This window comes from Caretta caretta, chromosome 7 (genome assembly GCF_965140235.1).
Source record: "Caretta caretta isolate rCarCar2 chromosome 7, rCarCar1.hap1, whole genome shotgun sequence".
NCBI lineage: Eukaryota > Metazoa > Chordata > Testudines > Cheloniidae > Caretta > Caretta caretta.
The window spans coordinates 105,786,165-105,809,934 of NC_134212.1; the positions used below are offsets into that span (position 1 = coordinate 105,786,165).

Here is a 23,770-nt window from a genome sequence, read left to right on the forward strand (position 1 = left end):
ACAACTATAAAGGACATTAATGTTGATTGGCATGTTATTTTTCTGCAGACCCAAGCAACCCAGCCATACAGAACAAACAGGGACGGTGTATTTCCCTATATTCAGATAAAGGAATGGGAACAAATGTATCTCTCCCCCCCTCCCCCATTTAAAACTTAGTTTGGTGGGAAGGAAGATACATTTGTTCCCATTCCTTTATCTGAATATGGGGAAATACACCCTTCCCTTCTTTTGAAATAGGTGCTGCAGAAGAGCTACTTTAGATGATTACAAGCAATATCTGTCCAGAAACTCAGATGAGGAAGGAGACTTGGAAGCTTGAAAATAAAGTGGGACATTCAGCTGTCAGAAAGAAATGTATGATGAAAAACAGTCTGTGTTTGATGGGGGAAGTCTGTTAATACTAGACCAATTCTTTGCCTTTGGAGTTTTCTCAAGAGAAGTACTCATTATTTATTTTTGACTATAGCATGACTGCAGGACATCGGTCCTGGGGCCGGTTTTGTTCAATATCTTCATAAATGATCTGGAGGATGGTGTGGATTGCACTCTTAGCAAATTTGCGGATGATACTAAACTGGGAGGAGTGGTAGATACGCTGGAGGGCAGGGATAGGATACAGAGGGACCTAGACAAATTGGAGGATTGGGCCAAAAGAAATCTGATGAAGTTCAATAAGGATAAGTGCAGGGTCCTGCACTTAGGACGGAAGAACCCAATGCACAGCTACAGACTAGGGACCGAATGGCTAGGCAGCAGTTCTGCGGAAAAGGACCTAGGGGTGACAGTGGACGAGAAGCTGGATATGAGTCAGCAGTGTGCCCTTGTTGCCAAGAAGGCCAATGGCATTTTGGGATGTATAAGTTGGGGCATAGCGAGCAGATCGAGGGACGTGATCGTCCCCCTCTATTCGACATTGGTGAGGCCTCATCTGGAGTACTGTGTCCAGTTTTGGGCCCCACACTACAAGAAGGATGTGGATAAATTGGAAAGAGTCCAGCGAAGGGCAACAAAAATGATTAGGGGTCTGGAACACATGACTTATGAGGAGAGGCTGAGGGAACTGGGATTGTTTAGTCTGCAGAAGAGAAGAATGAGGGGGGATTTGATAGCTGCTTTCAACTACCTGAGAGGTGGTTCCAGAGAGGATGGTTCTAGACTATTCTCAGTGGTAGAAGAGGACAGGACAAGGAGTAATGGTCTCAAGTTGCAGTGGGGGAGGTTTAGGTTGGATATTAGGAAAAACTTTTTCAGTAGGAGGGTGTTGAAACACTGGAATGCGTTGCCTAGGGAGGTGGTAGAATCTCCTTCCTTAGAAGTTTTTCAGGTCAGGCTTGACAAAGCCCTGGCTGGGATGATTTAATTGGGGATTGGGCCGGCTTTTGAGCAGGGGGTTGGACTAGATGACCTCCTGAGGTCCCTTGCAACCCTGATATTCTATGATTCTATGATAGGGGAGCTGTATTTAGACACAATAGTCTTTCCTGCCTGCCAACCCCCAAACCCCATAGACTGTGGTGGTAAAAATGTCCTGAGTGGAAGAACTCCATAACAGAATCTGTTTTCATGTTTACTGGGACTTTAAATCTCTCCTTTATTTTATTCCTTTTAGCATGGGATGATAGTGTGATTTATTCTTTAGAAAAGCATATTGATTGTTAGATCCTTTTAAAATTAATTAAAATAAATTGCTGTGGGGTTGGACTTGTCACACTGTTAGCTCCAACTGGCCTTGCATTTTGGAGACTCCTTTTGTCCTTATCATGGGAAAAGCTGATTCTTTTCCTTTAGTAATATAACCAAAGAAAAATAAATATGGCAAATGCAACTTGAAAATTCCTCAGTGGTAATATGTCAGTGAATGTGCAAATTGATGTGAGTATAATTTCTTTTTAGGTGGTCCCTTTACTGTAACTGGAAAGCTGGCTGTCATTCTGGATCATCAAGTGAATACTATATGCTTTCTGTTGATTATGGATGAAACTTAATTACTATAAACAGTGGTATTTTGTAGCATTTGTGACATTTCTTGATTGACCCAATCCCTAATTCCTGCTAATGAGGAATTGTGGTATGGAACTGTTTCAGCAGTAGTCAAATGGAGGCATCCTACACTGCTTTGATTTCTAGTTTTATTCTGAATACCTGTGGTTTTAGATATGTTTCCAAGTTGCTGTTTTGAGAAAAGAATGTGATCCAAATGGAATGCCTCCTTTAGACCATCTCTAGTTTTGTGGTATGACCTCAAGGACAATATAGGGAGGTTTGCTAAGAGTAGCTATCAGAATGGAAAAGCTATATTAAACTTGACCACACATCAATTTTGGAAACTTTGTACTAAGTGTGGCCATTTTTGTGCGTTTCCTTCTGTGGAAACTTGTGCTGGAGTAATTTATGTAAAGATGAAATTTTACTAAAGTGCAATTTGTTTCTTATTCAGTATAAATCTGAGTCAGTGTTTCTGGAGTGAAAATATATGTGATACACATAGAAACTAAATTATATTAAAATATGAATGGCTAGAGATGTTACACATCAGGGGCCACAATGTTTTTTTTAAAAGTGTTTGAAAGGATGAGGTGTTATAGGCCAAATTCTGCTCTGTTACACCTCAGGTGTGAGTGGGAACAGAATTTCACCCTGTGTTTTTGAGGTGAAGGACTCAGGTATACTAGCTTGGCAATGGGCTCTGACATATGTCAAAGCATTCTCATCATCTGAAATATATAGTATCATGGGCCAGGTAACTGTCAATAATGCCTTTTTTTTTTCTTCCTCCCTTTCTTTGGAAATATTCTATGGGTCCAATTCACTCCAGGGCAGAGCCCTTGCCCAAGGCTCTGTTGCTCCTACTAAAATCTTTGATGTGAATATTAAATGGCATTCAGTTTTGGGAAAGGCCCTTGTGTTGGTCTTTTTTTGTTGTTAGCCAGATACACAATCTGTCTACCCCAAATACAGATCAATAACAATGTAGTCCAAATGCTAATGGTAGTTTAAGGAGCTGGTTCTAATGTAGCACAGTGTTTAACTGTGTGGCTAATCAATCAATTATCAATCATTTGTAAATCAAGAATTGATAGGAATTTTAACTGTGATTATTCATTTAGTGAGAGTGTTCTCTCCGGTTCGGCTTAGTTTAATAATAGAACACCGATACGTTGATTGGATTTATTAATCAAACAGTTAGCAAAGACAGCACATACTCAGAGAAGCATATAATTGCCAACAGCTGTGGAAGACCTTCCCTGTAGTTTCTGACAGCTTGCATCCAGTCTGCTGCTGATTTTAGTTCCCCTGTAATTTAGGGGCTGTTGTGCTCTTGTTACCCTTGTTATGTATCTTTCTGATCCATATCGATTTCCTCTTTCTGATACATATTTGTTATTTCCAAGGTTCCCTGTCCCATCTCAACTTTCCATCTGTCTTAGCACCTGATGGTTAGTCAGTGTTTGTCCTTTTTGGATAATTTCATTGGTTATACATCTTGCGGTTAGCACATGATAAAAATATATGTCTTAAAACAGCTGTCAAAGTAGGTTAAGGATTACTGTTCAGTAAAATTCCATTCTTGGTTAGACTTCTTCATCTAATTGCAAAGCATCATGGGAGTCTTACTCCCAGGCAAGCCTTAAAATCTTTCTTAGCCTATCTTCAGTGTCAATACCAGAGAAGCCATTGGCCTGATTCCCATCAATACACAAGATTTCTACTGTATTTTCTGACTAGAAATAATTTTATTTTGAAAATAAAATATAGAAATGGACAGTCTACTTATACACTGGAGTAAACTGGAGAAGCACAGGTGTAAAACCTCTAGAGCTGGGCAAAGTTTTTTGACCAAAAATATTTCACACTTAAAAATAGGGTTTTGTTTTTAAAAAAATAATTTTTCTTGTGAATGCCCTCTGTAACTAAATTTTTTTATGGGAAATTTCAGAACAGAATATAATTGTGGGGTTCCTTCCCCACAGATTTTGACCAGCTCTAAAATCCAGTGTAAATGAAAAGAGAACCAGGCTCAAAAATTGTCAAGCTTCTTTCAAGAAATAAATGCAAAAAGTCTGGGCCCAGTCCTCAGCTGGTTTAAGTTGCTGTAGATCCATTTACTTCAGTGGAGCTTGCTGGTTTACACAAAATGAGGATATGGCTCAGTGTGTGCACTTTTTATATAAGTATGCTGGTGAGTAGGAATTGGAACATGTTTAGATTCAATCTGTTAGGGCAAATTTTAAGTGTTAGGGAACAATTCTGAAGTCATTATTACTGTCAAAACTACTGACTTCAGTAGGAGTTTTCCGGCTTTACTAAAGACTTCAAGATTGGGGCCTTAAACAGTTATGGCAAGATAAGAATTGAACAACTGTTATGCAAGCTGTGTATATAATCTTTTGACTTTTGCCAAATGTTCTAGCTTTTGACAAAAGGAATATGTTAGTGCTTCCCTTAAGGAAATCATTTGACAAGCATTTTTTTTTAACAGTATTTTTTTTCCCCGTGGATTGACCATTTTTAGCAGGTAAGGAAGTAAGCTTTTTGCAGAAGGTTGCTGACCTTCATAATGAGTCATGTGGGCTCTCAAAACCATTACAAGAAGTTTTTGTGGTGAAGTTGCAGAGATCAACAATTTCTTATGTCATTTAGTTTTTTGTGGCTGGGAGAGGAGCAGATTAGTTGATTACTCAGAAGTAAATAGCTGTGAGTTCAGGCAAAGTTTATCATCAGAAGGTTAACGTGAGAAGCCAAATATGTTCATCATCCAGCAGAAGGAGAATTAGTTCTCCTCTGTTCCCTCCCCCCCCCCCATTTTTCCTCTTTAAGGTGATTTTTTAATTGCTTATATGTTTATTCACTGAGCAGGTACAGCATGTGCAGCAGTAGTGTAAATTTCCCCACACTGACCTGCCAAAATGACTCAACCTGTTTTAGAGAAAACATAATTCAGTGTCCACTCCCATTCAATCCTTTCCCTTTCTGCTGAAATCACTAGCTAGGAAGGGTCAGTGATGATGGTGTTCAGGTTTTTTTTATTAACACTTGTCTTTTACTACACTTATCAGCAAAACTGAGTTCATCAACTCATTTTAAAAATGCCGTTGAATTATCACCAGACAACGACAAGGCAAGTTGCTGCTAACCTGAACCAGGTTGCATCCAGTAAATTGGAAATGCAGTGCAGTGGGTGGGAGGTGGAATTATATTATTATTGATGTTCTGCCTGGATACTGAAATTCAACTCTTTTAAAGGACTGATAATGTTATAAAGGTCTCAATTAAGAAAAACAACTTATTTCCTTTTTTGCCTTCACATTAATAGAGAGTTTATCCTTATATAGCTGTAGATAGCTTTTTCGCTTAAGGCTACCCACAGCTTTTTTATAAACTACTTACAACATTGAATTCACAGTATCTTGAGGGTACCATATTAATAAAAAAGAGGTGCATTTTTGAGTTGCTGTAGTGGAGTATGTTAAGTTTGCTTTACTTTTAAGACTTCAACAAAACAAATGTTAACACTAGCCCCAGTTGAGAATTGCATATATCTTCCTGATTTGTCATGGAAAGCAAGCAGGTATTGAAAACATTTGTCCAGATCACTCAAAACAATTATAAAACTATTGATAAAAAAACCTATTTTAGGCCTGAAGAAGGGCATTAGGTTTATTATATTAGAGGCCATTTGTTCCCATAGAAACTACTGAGCAGACTGAAACAGGAATGTTTCATCTCACACAAGATATACTGATGGCTAAGTATGGCGAAGGTGTTAGGAGCCTAATCTAATTCCCACTGATGTCAGTCGGAGTCTTTCTGTTGGTTTCAGTGACAGTTGGATCAGGCCTATCATGCCTAGAAAATGCAGCTGTGGAATAAAATAAAACTGGGTCTGGTCAAAAATTGTCCATCAAAAGAGTTTTTTTGACTCAAGGAAGTTTTTCATGGAACTATCAACTTTTGATGAAAAAAATCAAAATTTTCAACAGAAAAACCAAAAGCCTGAAAACCTAAGTATTTCTGTTCATATACTTGGCATGGTGCCTCATGGAGGTGTAGTTTGGTTTCCTCATGTCCCCATTCTCCTCCATGGGCAGTACACCCCCCAGCTGGACTGCATCTTCTAAAAATGTACCCATGGCCAGGGATATCTCACATCCCCTTAATCAGAGACCATGGCGCATCATGGGAGATAGTCTGGTGAGAGAGCCTGTCTTTTAGAGGAGAATGGGAGCATGAGGCACCATGGCAGTATTTCCATATGGAAATTTTTCAATTTTCATTTTTTTCCTGAAAAAAAAAATCAAAATTTTCCTTGGAAAAGAGCGCATTTTTCAAACACTTGTAGTAACAACATCAAATGCCAAGTCCTCAACCTAATGCAGAAGCCCAGCATCTTGGGAGAAAGGACAAGGCATCATTTTCCCAAGTCCACAGAGCCCGTTCTCAACCATTCCATGGAGACTACTTAAGTTCTGTGGCTGGAGTAGTCCTGTGAAGCCCCTAACTCTGTAGCAGGAACCCACTGCAGTTGGGTTGCCCACTCCCTGTATATTCTCAATCCAAATCCAGGCCACTCCCTTACACAGCAGCACCAGATTGTTTCCACTGCTGATGGGATCTCTGGCCACAGAGTTGGGGCTGGATTTTAAACAAGATCTGCTACATGGTGTTTGTAAGTGGAGTGCTATGTGACATCTTCAATTCTATCTTTCATATTTAGATTTTAACTTATTTTATATTTGTGTGTTCTCTTCTCCATGGCAGGTGAGTGTATGGCCCTAAAATGCACAAAAAGAGATTCTTATTAAAAGGTCTTGGGGCCAGATCGTCATTTAGACTGACACTGAGGTGTCAAGAGAGGTAGCTCCATTGACATCAAAAGAGCGATCCTAATTTATGCCAGTTGATGATTTGGCCAACTATAAATTTGGTATGTTTTAAATATGTTTAAAATAGGTTAAAAGCATGCTGCTTTCATGTGATACTAAGGGAGGTTGAAATTACTTAAGAATAATGAAGTCAGTATACAATGTGGGGTTCAGGAAAGAAGACTAATGCAAGTCTTATAAGTTTCAGTTACATCTGTATTTTACAGAATTATATGAAAGATAACACATCAAATATTAAGACCAGTGAACTGAAAAATAAAAGAAATATATTATCATGTTTTGAAAAATGGGAACTACTCCATCTGTTTTATCTCCTGCCATTATATAGATGAGTGATTTAGTTATTAGCATATGAAAGCAATTTGTATTAGCCATATATTTATTGTAGTCTGCTTCTTTTACATTTATGGAAGAGGAGAAAAATGGGGGGGGGGAATTCTTTGAGCTATTGTGATTTTTAATTTTTAAAAATAGAAACTTGTAATATCTTCTTTCTAGATACCAAAATACAAAAAAATGGGAATTATAGATGATTTCACTTGTTTTATGTTGCTGATTTGGCCAGTTTTTGTTGCATTAAATAGCTCTGGAGCAGAAGCTGGTTGATGTTCCAGGATCATTACTTTGTTCCTCTCAAAGTTCTTAGGCACAGCAGATCTGCCATACATTGTTAGCTTCTTGCCTTAGATAAGTACTACCTGTCACATTTGTCTCTCTGGTATCTGCTGCCTGTTCTGCCCAATTCATCCCCGGATGACAGGCCAGCGAAAGCAGTGTAGAAAGGGAAATTGGAGAAAACTGTCCCATTACCAACAGATGTTTTCAGGAGCATGATCCTTCCACCAAAATCAGTGGAGCAATTCCCGTAGACTTCTGTGAGATTGGGTTGTGTCTTTAAAATAGTTAGTTCTTTTTTTCCCCTTTCTGCTCCTCTGCATCATTCCTTATACCCAATCCATGCTTCCTACAGTCTGGAGTCTCAGCTCCTCCTTTATTTTATGAAGAGGACCGCTTGCTGGCCAAGGGGACTGCAAAAGTTTGATACTGAATCTCAAAGGCTGGTGAACTAGGTTAAGACTGGTATACGTTTATATACAATTGTCAAACGCTGTATGGGGATGGCCATCAATAATGTACCATTCATTTCAACAGCGGGAAATTACATGCTGTTATTCAAGAATAGCCAAATAAATTGCTCCTTATGTAAATCAAGTAATATTCTGGCTGAAGTTTTAGAACTGGGAACTTAAAAACAAAAAAATACACAAAATTGTTTATTTCTAACTCAAATGTTTCATGGTCTGTCTTCTGGTTAAAATTCACATCCTTCTTCAAGTCATATCCTACTTTCATTCCTGAAATATAGCAAACGTAAAAGCTGAAAGTATATCTGTGATCAGGGCTGTGTACTGGAAGTGCTAAATGTTAGATCTCAGAATATAAGATACATATTGAAGGAAGGCATCCATATGTAGCAGGAAAACATAAGGAAGTCGCATCAGGAAAACAGTCCAAGGCTTATTGTATAACATGGAGCTGCTAGATTAGTTGTAACATTTGTTTTGACTACTTTTTTCCTGTATGGGGTAGTGAAAGACTGTGGTATGAACTTAATTAAATTTGAGATCCTTGTTTGGCAAGGAAAGAGGAGATAATTATATTTAGGAATTACCTCCACCCTTTTATGTGTGCACTACAGATGGGTATTTCATTACATGAACATGACAAATGTGTAATAATATAAAAGGCATCTAACAGTTACAAAAAAATCAGTTTATTTTTATTCTGTTTGCTGAGTAGTCTTTTATGTTGCCCAGTGGTGGATCTTCAAATTGATCATGTAATAAAAAGCCCTTTTGTAATGCATATGCACAGATTGGCAGTTATGGTTGCTGACGGAACCTCCTTCAACTCTCAATTTCATTACTTGTTTGATTAAATCTCAACCTTACAGTGGTATTAGCATAGTTTTTTTGGGGGGCATATTTCAACTTCCTATTAAAGCATTTTCCTCAGCCATCAAAGAGGCAGTTAGCACTATTTCTCCTCCAGTTCATAATATTTATATCCGAGTTGCGTAAAAAGTTTCTCCACCTGAAAAGAGTTCAATAAATTCTAGTCCATTTTATTAACATAGGGACATTAATTCCATAGGATTTGGAAGCCTTCTGTACTTTCTCTAAGACCCACAAACCCTGCATTGGATAGTATAGTTTTGACAGCTCTTTTTAAAAAAGAATGAGAATTAATATCAGTCAAATACCTCTCATATAGGACTTTAGTGGTCAGATAATGGTGGCTCAGATAAATCTGTTCAGTTAATGGCATCAAAAGACAAGTCTCTAAATCTCTTAACAAAGGACTGGAAAATAACATCTGATTAACTTTCTCTTTAGGCAATGCACGACATGGGGTCTTTCTGAGAATATAAGGAAAAGAGCTAAAGAAGAGTGTTCTGGGACTAGATTAGAGCTATTCACCTGACACTGCATTAACATATAGGATTCCTGAAATCAGAGGAGTTAACTCTAGTATGGATATTGTATAGGGAAGAGACATGCTGTATGCCACATAGTTATTTGTATCCCAGTTTTGATCACTCCATCAGTGTATCCTTTGGTGGCTCTTCTTCCTCCCTCTCCATGCTTTGTGTATATAAAAAGATATTCTACACTTTCCACAGTATGCATCCGATGAAGTGAGCTGTAGCTCATGAAAGCTTATGCTCAAATAAATTGGTTAGTCTCTAAGGTGCCGCATGTACTCCTTTTCTTCTTATGTTTTAGTGTCCCTCGGGGTCCCTCCTCTTCTCTTTCTCTCCATTCATGCTTGGGGACCCCATCTGCTTCAATCTCCTGTATTCTATCACTAAAGATTCCCAAATCTGCCTTGCTTACCCTTGACTTCTCCTCTTCTGCCCAGTCTCGCATCTCCTAAACTCACTCTCCGACATCTTCTCTCAGATGCCCCATCACTATCTGAAACTTAGTCTTGCCAAAATTGAACTTCTTTTGTCCCGAACCCTCCCCTTTGCCTCCCTTCTCTATAACTGTTGATTACTCCACTATCCTTCCCGTAGCCTGGGGTCACAATCCTAGTGTAATCCTTGGACCGTCTCTCTCCTTCTCTCTTTTCTCTGCTGATAAAACTCTCTGTGCCTTGGTCATCTCTTGCTTTGATTTTTTTTTTTGTAATCTGCTTCTGTCAAGGCTTTCCGTTTTTCTTTTGGATATTTCTTTGTTTTGTGGATTTTTGTTATGCGTTTACAAAAGTACACTTCTTGATTTTGTATATTTTGTATATATATCATATATAATACTATGATACTGCTGAGTCTCTGATTTGGTCTTTCTAGTCATTCAGCCTTCCATCACAATCATACCCACACCACTGTTTGGAACAGGGATTAAAACTCTAATTTCTTCCAGGAATGCTTTTTCCTCTTTTTTTTTTCCCCTTTAATCATATCTCCTCATGGTGTCTTCCATAAATGGTTATGCTTTGTCTTATCTTTGATTTGTTTGATTGAGACTGTAAGTTCCTTTGGGCAGGAAACATGTCTTTCACTAAGGATCTGATCTCTCAAATGCTTCTGTATGTGTTTAACTTTATTTACCTGAAGAATTCTGTTGGTCAGTGAAGCCACTCATGTCAGTAACGTTAAACACTTGCATAAGGGGTTGTAGGATATATATTTTCGAAGTAGCATTTAAATTCATGATCTTGTATAAATGTTTGTTTTAATGCGAATGAATACCCTAAGTTTTCTTATCCCTATGTTTCTTTTTTCAAACGAGATCTTGAGGAGATTTTACTGGATCTCTGCAAGGCATCACTAATGAATCACAGCAAATTCCAAAGGTATTAAGAGCAGCAGGCCAACCTGCCTTGTATTTTGTTCTCTGGCCATTTTAATTCTGGAATTTTTGGAAAAACATATACCTCTCTTCCAGCCTGTGGGTATTGGGCCAGTTGGACCTCTCACCTGCTTACTTAGATTGGATGCAGGAGCTACCCATACACAACTGCTGTTAACTGGGAGACATATTTGGAAGTTGTAGAATTCCTTTGGGGAGCTTATAAAAGTATTTAATCACATCTCACTTCAGATCCTGCATTAGTTACTATCTTCCTGGCTATTGTTATATGGCTGCAATTGGTGCTTGCCTGGATTGCTGCAGTGCCAATGTTGCTATGAATTTGGGTTATTTATATGTAATATGAGAGAGATTACTTCTGTTCTGTAGTAGTTGCTCTGCACCCTGATTAAGGGATTTTTTTAAACAGCAAAAATAGCTATTGCTACAATAGAAGACAATGATGCTTATAAATAGTAAAGTAGTTGTATCATTAGTAGCAGTATTAGTTTATTACATTTAATGACCAGAGCAGAAGACCCTATAATAACTCCACTTTTTCATTCTCTAGTCAACCATCCAAGTGCAGACTACACCTAGATAAGTTAATCATTCTAGTTAGATGAGATCAAGCCTATCCCCCCCCCCCCCCGCCCCCCCCCCCCCCAGGACACCACTGCTGTCCCTTCAGTCACAATTTAGTATTATTGTGATCATTTATTCATCCCAAGGTGCATGTTTTCATCTGTAATATCATTCTGAGTTTGGGGTTTTAAAGCCCCTGTTCATTATTGGTTTTGTACATAAGAACGGCCATACTGGGTCAGACCAAAGGTCCATCCAGCCCAGTATCCTGTCTGCTGACAATGGCCAATGCCAGGTGCCCCAGAGGGAGTGAACCTAACAGGTAATGATGAAGTGATCTCTCTCCTGCCATCCGTCTCCACCCTCTGACAAACAGAGGCTAGGGACACCATTCTTTGCCCATCCTGGCTAATAGCCATTAATGGACTTAACCTCCATGAATTTATCTAGTTCTCTTTTAAACCCTGTTATAGTCCTAGCCTTCACAACCTCCTCAGGCAAGGAGTTCCAGAAGTTGACTGTGTGCTGTGTGAAGAACTCCTCCTTTTATTTGTTTTAAACCTGCTGCCCATTAATTTCATTTGGTGGCCCCTAGTTCTTATATTATGGGATTTGGGGTTTTAAAGCGCCTGTTAATTATTGTTTTCGTATGTTGCTCCTATGCCTGAAACACCACCTCCTAACCCTGTGTAACATGCAGCATCATGTATGTCTATACTGCAATAAAAAACAGGTGGAAGCGAGTCTTATAGTCCAGATCAATTGATTTGGGCCTGCGGCTGCAGAGCTAAAAACAGCAGTCTAGATGTTCAGTCTCGGGCTGGATGCTAGGCTCTGAGACCCACCTCCCTCACTGCATTTCAGAGCCTGTGCTCTAGCCTGAGCCCAAACATCTTCACTGCTGTTTTTAGCCCCGCAGGTGGAACCCCACAAGTCCAAGTTAGTTGACCCAGTCTCTGAGACTCACTGCCATGGGTCTTTCATTGCAGTGTTGACATAACCCTCTTCAGAACTTAGATTCATCACTGACCTTCACCTTAGACTTTATTCTGGACACTGCTTTGAGTTTCAATATGTATTGTTTAAGATAAATATATACAGGTTTCTAAAATCAGAAACAAAAATAGATTTTTCAAGAAACATACTTGAAAGCAAGTATATCTCAGGCTCTTTCACCCATGTCCTCTCTCACCCTTTTCTCCACCCTTTGTGTATTGTCATTCCTTGCTGTGGAATATTTTAGTTAGATTTCATATCCCTCAAGGTAGGGACCTGTTATTTTTAAGTGCCAGGACTCGTACGTTATGACACATCAGTAATAAGAAATAATACATTAGATGATCAGAAGGTAGGTTTATCTTAAAGTAGTGCAAAATGTGCACTTTATAAATGTGTGTACATATATATTTATATAGATTTAAAATATAGCAATTTTTTTCTGACCCTTCTTTCCTTGGTGGATTAACAGTAATAAGCTTTGTGGGAAAATTGTATTATGGTGGGATTTGAAAGAAGTGGTGGTTCCTTGATGTGTCAGCAGAGGAACTGATTCCTAGTCATAATGAGAAAAGGAGTACTTGTGGCACCTTAGAGACTAACCAATTTATTTGAGCATAAGCTTTCGATGAAGTGAGCTGTAGCTCACGAAAGCTTATGCTCAAATAAATTGGTTAGTCTCTAAGGTGCCACAAGTACTCCTTTTCTTTTTGCGAATACAGACTAACACGGCTGTTACTCTGAAACTAGTCATAATGGTTAGCATGGAGGAAGGCAATAGTGAGAAAAGGAAACAAAAGGATGAATTAGGCTGGAATCTGGGATAGAATGAAGGAAGAAGAGAGAACAAAGATGTTTGGAAGTCAAGCAGAAAAAGTTGTACGGGGCCTTTAAAATGAGGATGAGATCTTGGTAGTAAAAGAAACTAATAAAGGGTTAGGAGAAGGGTAGTGATAGCAGCAGCAGGCAAGCAAGATGATCATAGCAACAGCGTTTTGGATTGATGGACCGTGGCAAGCTGGGAAGCAGGGAGACCATCACAGTGGTTGAAGTCAGAGCTCACCAAGGCATGTCTGTATTGGGGACATTGTTTGTAAATTGGACCTATTTGCAGATGACATGTTGCTTTTTATTACAGCGATTCCTTAGTACATTTTCTATGCCACGCTGATATTATTGAATCATTTTTTCTTAAATATGAATAACCAAACATCTATTTTATTTCATATTTTGATTAAGGCTCCTTGAAAAATGTATTTTCATTTAATAGTCAGAAGATGGTATTGAGCCTTTAGGGATACCATAAAAGCTGGCAGAAGGTTCTCTGTCTTAGTCAAGGCCATAGATTAATTGCATTAAAACCATCATTTAATTACCTAGTGTGTCTCTCTCTCTCTCTCCCCCCGCCGGATTAAAGTTAATGTTCTCTTGAACTCTTCACGCTCTCTCTTCTCTGCTATCTCAGCTTTTATCTGCAATAATTTCCTATGATTATTATGGGGAAACTGGATGCCCTTTATTGATCTTGCACGCAAGGGACTTTCAATTATCTAACCTGCAGGGTTTCTCAATGACAATTTTTTATAAATGGTTTGCTAATGATCCTTCTGTTGCTCACGTTAATATTGAGGCTGCCCTCGCAGAGACTAGAAAATAGAATGCTTTTTTATTTCTGTGGAAGTTATCTCATCTCCAACACAACCCACCGTTGTGGTTCAGCCTCTAGTTTCCATTTTCTCCTTGCAGCTCCTATTTTGGAACATAACTGTCTGATTTTGAAATAAAAACTATGTATGAAGGGTGCATGATGATTGGCGATGCAATGTGGCTTAGAAAGTGCTAGAGCAATGCGGAGTAAATGCCATCTCCTTTCATGTGTGCGAAGAAGAAGGAAATAGAAAACAGGGACCAAGATAACGATGTTTTGGCTTGTATTTCGGGACCATAAGGCATTCAATACTTCCATCTCATATGCCCCTTCCTCCTTATCTAACTTGCTTAGCTGAATTATTTTGTGTGTGTGTGTATTGAGAACTGCAGTTTCCCAAGCTACTCTCTTTGCTTAGGTGGTAAATGTAATCTGTTAATACTGTACTGTTCTTTCTAGTCTTGTGAGACAGAGGACTAGAGAAAACACAGTTATGGAACTTTGGAGGAGAACAGAGGCTGTTATCCCTTTCTGAGTTCAGGGACTAGCTATCGGGGACAATTGATGTTTTGTAAAATCCAGTTAAATCACTGCTCTAAATGGCAACCTTGTTGAAGCTCAGTTTGTGGCAGGCCATTGTGTGGATGGCACAGGGAAAGTGGAGGAAAAAAAAATGAGAACGCCCTTGATGTGCTCTTGGAAGCCTACAGAACCTGATGGTAAGCAAGGAGAAAGGATCATGTGCCTACCTCACTCTCTAAAAGCATGTGGGCCAAGCCAGCCACATGTGGGGGAGCAGGTTGTACCCTCCTAAATGAGGACAACCCCTTCCCCCAAAGCTCGCTATGGGACAGGATGGACCTCACTGCTCCCTATTTAGGCCATTTGGCTCTTGATGTGTAATTCTTTTTGAGACTCCTGTATAGGAAATATGCTTTTTAAGCACTGTCACAGATTCAACTATTTCTCCTTCATCAATCACATTTTGCCTACTTAAGTGTGCAATTTTTTTATTTAAGTGAGTCACGTTATTCCCCTGTCTGACAATGGTGACAGTGGCTCAAGGGAGAAATACTTCAAAAGCAGAGATTTGTAAAGAGGTATTAGGTCTTCAATTGTTACTTTGTATTCAGCTTCATAGAACACTTAGGTCAGACCAAGCATATTCACCCTCTGGAAGTAGGCATCTTTGTTCTTGCCCAGCATTGGATTACTTTGGAGTACTGTATATACTCAGGTTGTGCACATTCTTGTCATGGTATCACTTAGCAGGGAGACTGAGTATTTAAGTAGCTTTTAATCTTCAGCTCTTTAAGGAGTGGTGAAGCCGTAATTGGCTTCATGCTGTATGTCAAAATACATTTAATCAGAACTGTAATTTTGGTATTGTTTCATGCTACAGAGTGGTAACTCTTTCAGTGTCCACATCTCCACTGCATAGTGTCCTGACCCAAAGCCCAATGAAATCAATGGGAGTCTTGCCAATGTCTTCAGTAGGCTTTGTACCAAGTTCTAACTTATGGGTATTTGATTCTTATTATCTTTTTTTTTCTGAAGACTGTGAGAAAGGGAGAGACTTCAATAAGATCCCCCTCAACAGAGACGTTTACACTGTTTACTGGTATATTAAAAACAAAATTAAATATTACCCATTAATAACAATGCATCCCAGCTGTTTTCCTCCTTGGCTTCCTTCATCATTTTGCTATCCCTCTCACTTTACATTCACTGTAGTGTTGTTGTTTTTTTCCCCAAAATTATTTTAAAAGCTTTTCTGGCTTACTTTGCCCAAACCAAAGGATTATTAGATGTTAAATATACCAGAGGCTAGTATATTTTGTTTGTTACCCCAAAAGCTCTGTGTTGGACACCCTGCCCTCCTAGCTTTGTCGAAAACAAAACAAATCAAATTATTTTTTTTTCCTGAATATGTGGAAACTTAAAAGAAGATAATAACTAAATGAATAAATAAAATAAAAGCTTTGAAGCAAATCAGCATATCTGATTCTGAGTTAAGATACTAAAAAAATAAGTTTCTGGCCTTAGTTAAAAGAATGTAACTCTTTTTGGGAAGCTAATGCTTGGATTTATCACTTCTGATTTCTCTGCTCTGAATTCTTCCTGTAGTAGGGTAATTTCAAACAAAACTGCTTTTAAATAAAGAAGTTATTAATGACTTTGCTCTCTGATTTTACATGAGCACCTGTGTGGTGAAGTATTTAAATGGCAATGATTTAGGCCCCAATCTAAATAAACACTTAAGCACCTGTAAACTTAAGCTTGTGAGTAGTGCCATTGAAGACTTCAGTGCTTGGAAGTCTTTGCATGAGATACTGTATCCAGCCTTTACCCTGATCAAAGGAACTCCGTCTACTATGACTTCAGTGGGACTACTCCCATACTTAAAGATATGCACATGCTTAAGTGCTTTTGCTGGGGCCTTAGCTCTCAAATGACACTGCTAATATATATTTTTATTGAAGAAACACAACATTCCTAACCATTTCATTGCAAAACTGCCTTTCCAAAATGTAAACTGACTGCTAATGGTAAGTTTCTCAATGACTTTTCTGTACATCATGGGTCATCTGTAGCCCCCCACAACATCCCAGAGCTACCCAGTCCAACTACCAGAGCTCCTATCTTGAGTTCTTGCTCTTGACTGCCAGCACATCCACAACCTTCACTCAACTGGACACTCCACTCTGTCTTTAAAAGGCCCTGCAGTGTTGAAAGAAACTGTCAGAAACACCACTTTCCAACCTTTTGAGCCACTGCTTCTATTACCCCTCCCCTCTGGTTAAATGGATTTGTAGCACTCAAAAGGGAATATCAGGGTTAGATTTACCTCTGCTCTGTTCCTTTAAGGATTGACAGTCTGCTGAGGAGGTCAAAGGCGACAGCTCTGGTTGCAGTGGGTGCCCTGTGAAAGGATTGAGCAGCAAAGGGGCTTGTGCAAATTGTTTGTGTTTGCTTTTTGTTTGATGCTGTCTCTGATCTGGGAATATAATAGAGGCAGTTTCCATGAACAGGAAGAGGGTTGGGTATTCACATATTAGACTCTTGAACACTGAGCAGAAGGGGTGGAATCCAGATGCTACTTAGTGCCTAAACCCAGATTTAGGCAAATAAGTTCTGTTTTTTGGGTGCCTAAGTCCCTCATTATGGTCCTCTTGAAGCTGTTCCACAGTGGATAAATGAAGAGTGATTGGAACAGAGGGACTTGACCCAGGGTTTCCTGCCCCCCAGGTAGATGCCCTACCCCAGGGGTGGCCAACCTGTGGCTCTGGAGCCACATGCAGCTCTTTCTCCTTCCCCAAAGGTCCCTGCCCCTTCCCCTGAGTCTGCCATGCCATTGCTCCTCCTCCTCCCCCTCCCCGAGCCTCCTGTATACCACAAAACTGCTGATCGCAGCAGGCGGGAGGCGCAGGGATGGCGGGTTAGGTGCTGATCAGCGGTGCTGGGGGGGGGAAGCTGACGGGGGGCTGTTGATATGTTACTGTAGCTCTTTGGCAATGCACATTGGTAAATTCTGGCTCCTTCTCAAGCTCAGGTTGGCCACCCCTGCCCTAACCACTGGGCTACAGAGTCATTTTATTTGTGTGTGTGTGTCTCGCCCAGTGACTGTTTAAGTATTATTGTACAGTCAAGCAGATTCAAAAGGACAGACTGAGGGAAGCCCCATGAGAATATCCTGGAGTCTCAGACACCAGAGCCTTCTGCTGAGAGGTGGGAGACCCATGTTCAAATCTTTTCTCCCCTCTGCCAGGCAAGGGGGAATTGAACCTGGGGTTCCCACTTCCCAGGTGAGTGCTCTAACCACTGGGCTAAAAGTTATTAGGTCATCACCACTGACATGATGGCCCTGATGTAAATCCCGCTGGAATACTGTTCCAGGTCTGGTGTTTACAATTCGAAAAGGACGTTGATAAATTGGACAGGGTTCAAAGGAAAACCACAGGAAGATAAAAAGGGTTAGAAAATTTGCCGTATACTGTTAAACTCAAGGAACTCAGTCTGTTTATTTTACCAAATAAATAAGCTTTTGTTTACCCATCTCTAAAATGGATATAATACTTTCCTACCTCAGAGGGATGTTGTAAAGCTTCATTGTTCATTAACATTTGGAGAGCCTCAGGTGAATGGAGTGCCAATATTATATGAAGGGACATATAGACTTACACAGTTGTATTTGGATGATAAATGTATTGGGAGTTTTCATCTTTGATTCAAAATATTTACCATTATACAGTGGTTTTATATTTAGAGTTAATGGGAAATCTTCATGTCATGAGAAATGAAAATGCAGAGGATACATATCATACATAAAGGAATTTGCAGTTAATCATTGTAGGACTTTTGGGCAATTGATGGATAAATATGGATGGATAAAAGAGAAGGTTAAGGTGTAATTGGATTAACCTTATAGGTTCCTACCTGGGAAACAAATATTTGATAAGGGGCTCTTCATTCTGGTAGAGAAAGGTATAGTATGATCCAATGGTGGAAAGTTGAAGCTAGCCAAATTCAGACTGGAAATAAGGCATACTTTTTTACCAGTGAGAATAACCATTGGAACAATTTACCAAGAGTCATGTGGATTCTCTGTCACTGACATCTTGTAAATCAAGATTGAACGTTTTTCTAAATGATATGCTGTAGGAATTATTTTGGGGGAAATTCTATGGCGTGTGTTATACAAGAGGTTAGCGTTGATGACCACAGTGGTCCCTTCTGGCCTTGGAATCTATGACTCTATGAAAAACCCCTACTGTCTGTGGCTCTGGCTGTTTCACATGGAGTGAGTCAGGCACCTAACTGGTTCCTACAAGAAATGATATAGGCACCTAAGCTAGGAGAGGGGTTCCCATTCGTGGATAGCTATTAGAGGTAGGCACCTCCCTGCAGCCTGGATTTAGGTGCTTATCTCTGAGAAAGGGGTGGGCCTTAGCACATCAGCATCTCCCATTGGCTGGTTTAGGTAAGGAGCCGTCTACCATGCTCTCTTTTGTGAATCATATTCTAAGGCACCTGTCTCTTCCCATTCATCGTATAGGGAGCCTAGGTTTGTGGATCAGTGTTGTTCCTATGATTTTCTAGGTACTTTAGGTGCCCTAACACTTTAGTTTGTGATGCCTAAGGGCCTTCATGTATTCAATTGAAGAGGTCTCCAAAGAAAGGGCCAGATTATAAACTGTTTAGTTACAGTGGTGAGCAATTATTGAAGACAGTGGTGCAACTTGAACACGAGTAACAGATCAAGAGAGTGAGCAAAGGGCTCTCAATCTGAGTCTAATTACGGGTTAAAGAGAGTGATAGTTTATTGGAAACTTTTAGCTGAGTTTCCAAATTTTCAGTGTGTTTAAGTTTTGTAACTATACTTTTTTTTGTCTTTAAGTAGAAGATACATTTCAATTAAGGTTGCTAAATTAACTAAGAATTTGTTTGCAAGTTATAGATCGTACTTGTATTGCAGCTGATTAATGTAATGGCTTATCCATTGGCATATATCCATATATATTTTTGTTTTGTTTTATTTTAGGTTATGCAACACAGATCTTTGAAGCTACCTTTATGTAGATGAAACTTTCAGAAGCAGCACTCCATTTTGGAACCTACCTTTTTTGAGAGCATATGGGACTTTCCAAGGCACCTTCTGTCTGGGCTACATATATTGCTTACTCCTAAATACATCAGAGGACAATGAGGTCTTTTTATTTTTTGTGTACTTTCACACTATATAGTGAAGTTTCTTCCATCTCATTTTGTTCAATGGGAAAAACTTGAGCAAGACTTGTGGTTGCTTTTTATTTTACTAGATTTCCCTTAAGGAGCCAAATCTTTATGAAACATGTCCACAGTACCTTTATTTGTATTTTTTTCATTTGTGACTGAGGCAGTGTATTAATTTCAGCATATTTTAGGTGTTTTGGTTTGAACCTGGCTTTTTGAATTACTACATCATAATAATGCAAGGAATTAAATTATTTCAAGTTTTCAGAAAATAATTTGTATGCATCAGAAATATTTTCTGGCTATTCATAGCTCATTAATAAGCAGTTTAACGGTACTAATATGAGGCATTGCATTAATTGTTGCATACAGTTATTACCAAATGACTTGCACAAACACTGTTTCAGATGCCGTGGGTCTAATCATAATAACCAGAAGTGTCCTGTGTGCAAACAAGAAAATATAATTCCTTTGTATGTGGATAGTAAGCAGATGAACTTGCTTGCAGTTTTGGAAGTAAGGACTGATCATAATGAAAGCTGGAATGGATTTTTTTGCTTGAGGAAAGGGAAGCTATGCAGCTTGATATTTGGGTTGATAATAATGACTTTAGTGATGGCATCATACATACTGACTGGAGCCAAACATGGCCTATTGCTAATACCTTCGCCATTCCATTATGGAGCTTTTACTGGCAATCCAAACTTAATGGACAATGAAAGCCTTAGTGAAATGAAAGACCATTACCAGCCTTCTAAAATTAATATTTCATATGTAAAGGATTATCCAAGCATTAAATTAATTATTGACACTATTACTTCAAAGATTGAGTTTATAAACAGACAACATCCAGATTTAGAAGACCTGAAGAAACAAGAACTGCATGTAAGTATAAACTAAACTCCCCCTGAAACTGATGTATGTTTTTTTTGTTTGTTTGTTTCAAGTATTCTGGGCTGGATCCTCAGATGAGGTAAAACAGTATAGCTCAATTGAAGTCGATATGCCAGTTTATGCCAGCTGAGGATCTGGAACACCAACTGCTGCAGACTTGTCTCTACAGATAGATAAATAGATACATCTGTATATTTATAATATGCAACTGTCAAATCACTGGACCATGGTATATGCATAAGTGGTCTAATCAAGTGCCTGATGAATCCGCTTATGGCTGACAAGCCCAAAACGAGAGCAACACAGCTTGTTACAAATTTCACAGTTTCATGTGTTGTCTGAGTTGTAGTCCAAGATTACAGCACGCTGCTTTCTTCTTTCTTGCTTTGCTTCCATCCTCTAGATCAAAGCTGCTTCATGTTGAGCTGTATCCAGTGCCAGACATTCTGCACTGGGATTCTGTGCGCTCCTCCCAGCTTTCTACATTGATGCTGAACAACTTCATGTCATTTTTGCACACATCGTTGTAACACATAAAGGGTGACCCCACTTTCTAGAGCTGGCTCGAATCTCAGCGTACAAAATATTCTTGAGGATACAGTCTTCTCCCATTCTCCTGACATGACCAAGCATTTGCAACCTCTTCTTCTGGATAGTGGTTTCTAAGTGTGTCAGTCTGCATGCTCCAGCACCTCTGTGTTTGGTATTTTGTCCTCACACTTTATTTTTGGGACCTTGTGCAGGCATCTCATGTGGAAACTATTCAATTTCCCTATGTGCCTAGCATGTGTAGTCCACGTTACTGAACCATAAAGCAGGGATGACCGCACACAAGTCTAGTAAATTTGCATCTTCACCTTAGTCAATAATTTGCTGTTATTCCATGCACATTTCTCTCTCTGTGTGTGTGTGTGTGTATGCATGTATGCATGTATGCATGTATGTATGTATGTATTATTTGTATTTGAGCCACAGGCAAAAGAGATGGATTATATAAATGATCTGAACATCTGAGACAAGAAGTCTGACAATCTTGCAAGAGTAGTATAATTACATTGAACTTATTCCTTGTCGTTTTATTCAAAATAATTCAGAGGAGTTAGTCAGATGTGCCAAAACATTTAACTGATAAAATAAAAAACAGCCTCCCTTAATAACTGAATGCTAGTGTACCTTCCCAGAAATCTAGTAATTGGTATTCCAATCACTCATGCAAATCTTGTATTTCAGAATTAAAAACTGGAAGTTAATTTGATCTGAGTATTTTATCTTTGGCTAAATCAGTGTTCCTAATGATTATTCTTTGCAAGCTTATTTTAAGGATTCCATAAATTAAGTAGCACTGCAGAGTCCAGCAGGCTCCACAGAGTTTAGCTGAGCTCGCAGCATAAAGATAAGGCCTGATCCTGAGAAGGCCGAGCATCTCAGCTCCCATTGGAGTCAATGGGCTAAATTGGGAAGTCTTTCAGTAAAATCAGAAATGGGATTTATCCCTGAGTGAAGGCTGAGTAAAACTTGAGTTAGGATTTCAGGATTTGGCTGAATGGAGGCTGGAAGCACTCAATTTGTCATCAAAGTACAGCACTTAAGAAAGAATCATACAGTGCCTCTGGTTAGACCTGATAGAGCTAACAGCAGAAGACGGTTTTTTACTACATTGATTTTGTCCTCAATCTTTCCTTCATTAACGCCCCCAGCGACCCTCCCCCCCCCCAAAAAACAAAACAAAACAAAAACAAAACTTCTGGTATTAAGTGATACAATACAATGGAAAATCTGTTCAGTTTTATTCTCAAATATTTCTGGACTCAGTTGTTTCTTTAGGACCTAAGCCAATCCCCACTGATGTCACTGGGAGCCTTTCCATTGTCTTCGACAGGAATTGGGCTGGACTCTAAAAGTGCCAGCAGCCATTGGGGTGGTTCGGGGATGCATATTCTCCGGGGGAGCTGTGAGAGGCATTGTATGACTCTTGATTAAGTGCAGTACTTTGACCGTAAATTACTGGGATTTATCACATTCACTTATGGATTCAGGAGGAAGTATTCCTCCACTGTAGGAATTACTGAGTGAAATTCTATGGCTTATGTTATGCAGGAAGTCAAACTAGATGATCATAGTTGTCTCTTCTGGCCTTAAAACCAGTGAGTGTATGAATATTCTCCTTTCTCCATCTAGCTCTGCACCCTCTCTCCACCTCATGCAGCTGTGCAGGATCTGGCTCCAGTTCGGTCAGCAGGAGAGGTTTATCTCTACTGTGCAATTGCCAAAATAAATAAATAAATAATAGAAAGATTATGATGATAGTGGTTGCATTGTGTTCACTAATTATGTTAAATAAGAAAGTGTGATTATAAACTTTGCTGCTGCCTTGACTGAAATTACTGTTCTTTATGTTGCAGATGTTTTCAGTAATTCCTAATAAATTCCTTCCAAATAGCAAGAATCCTTGTTGGTATGAAGAATATAGAGGCAATACTACCACAGATCCTTACACAACAAACTCATATGCACTGTATTCAAAGCGTTTTCGGACCATATTTGATTACCTCAGAAAAGTATTTTGGAACCACTTGTATCATTATAAGGATAAGCACTATCGGCTGCGCTGTCTTCCTCATTTCTACATAATAGGCCAGCCAAAATGTGGAACAACTGATCTTTATGACAGGCTCAGGTTACACCCAGACGTTAGATTCTCAGCAATTAAAGAACCACACTGGTGGACAAGAAAGCGATTTGGTGAGTAAACATGTATTCTAACATTTCAAAAGAAGTGCAGCTACTGAAATGGAAGCATAGCTCTTCAAAGAGTAGTCCCTTCTTCAAATTATGAGTAAGTCCCCCATTAACTTTTGATAAAATGATAGAGGAGTATATCCGAGGAGGAGGGGAGAAATACCAAAGAACTGGAAAAGGGCAAATATAGTACGCATCTAAAAAAGGGGAAATAAGGACAATCCAGGAAATTATAGACTAGTCAGCTTAATTTCAGTACCCAGAAAGATCATCGAGCAAATAAAACAATCAGTTTGCAAGCACCTAGAAGAAAATAAGGTAATAAGCAACAGTTAATATGAATTTGTCAAGAACAAATTATGTAAAACCAACCTAATATCCTTCTTTGACAGGGTAACAAGACTTGTGGATGCGGGGGGAAGCGGTAGATG

General features: G+C 39.2%; 1 protein-coding gene across 5 annotated transcripts in view; it reads left to right on the forward strand.

Annotated features, from left to right (window-relative positions):
• The window catches only part of CHST15 (carbohydrate sulfotransferase 15), a 97,685-nt gene that overhangs the window by 40,662 nt on the left and 33,253 nt on the right, over positions 1–23,770 (forward strand). For all 5 annotated transcript variants that reach the window (XM_048858268.2, XM_048858267.2, XM_048858269.2 and 2 more), the window contains exons 2-3: positions 19,516–20,591; positions 23,003–23,342. In XM_048858268.2, coding sequence (XP_048714225.1) covers positions 20,049–20,591; positions 23,003–23,342 — 883 coding nt within the window. In that variant the 5' untranslated portion in view covers positions 19,516–20,048. The remainder of the gene's footprint in view (positions 1–19,515; positions 20,592–23,002; positions 23,343–23,770) is intronic.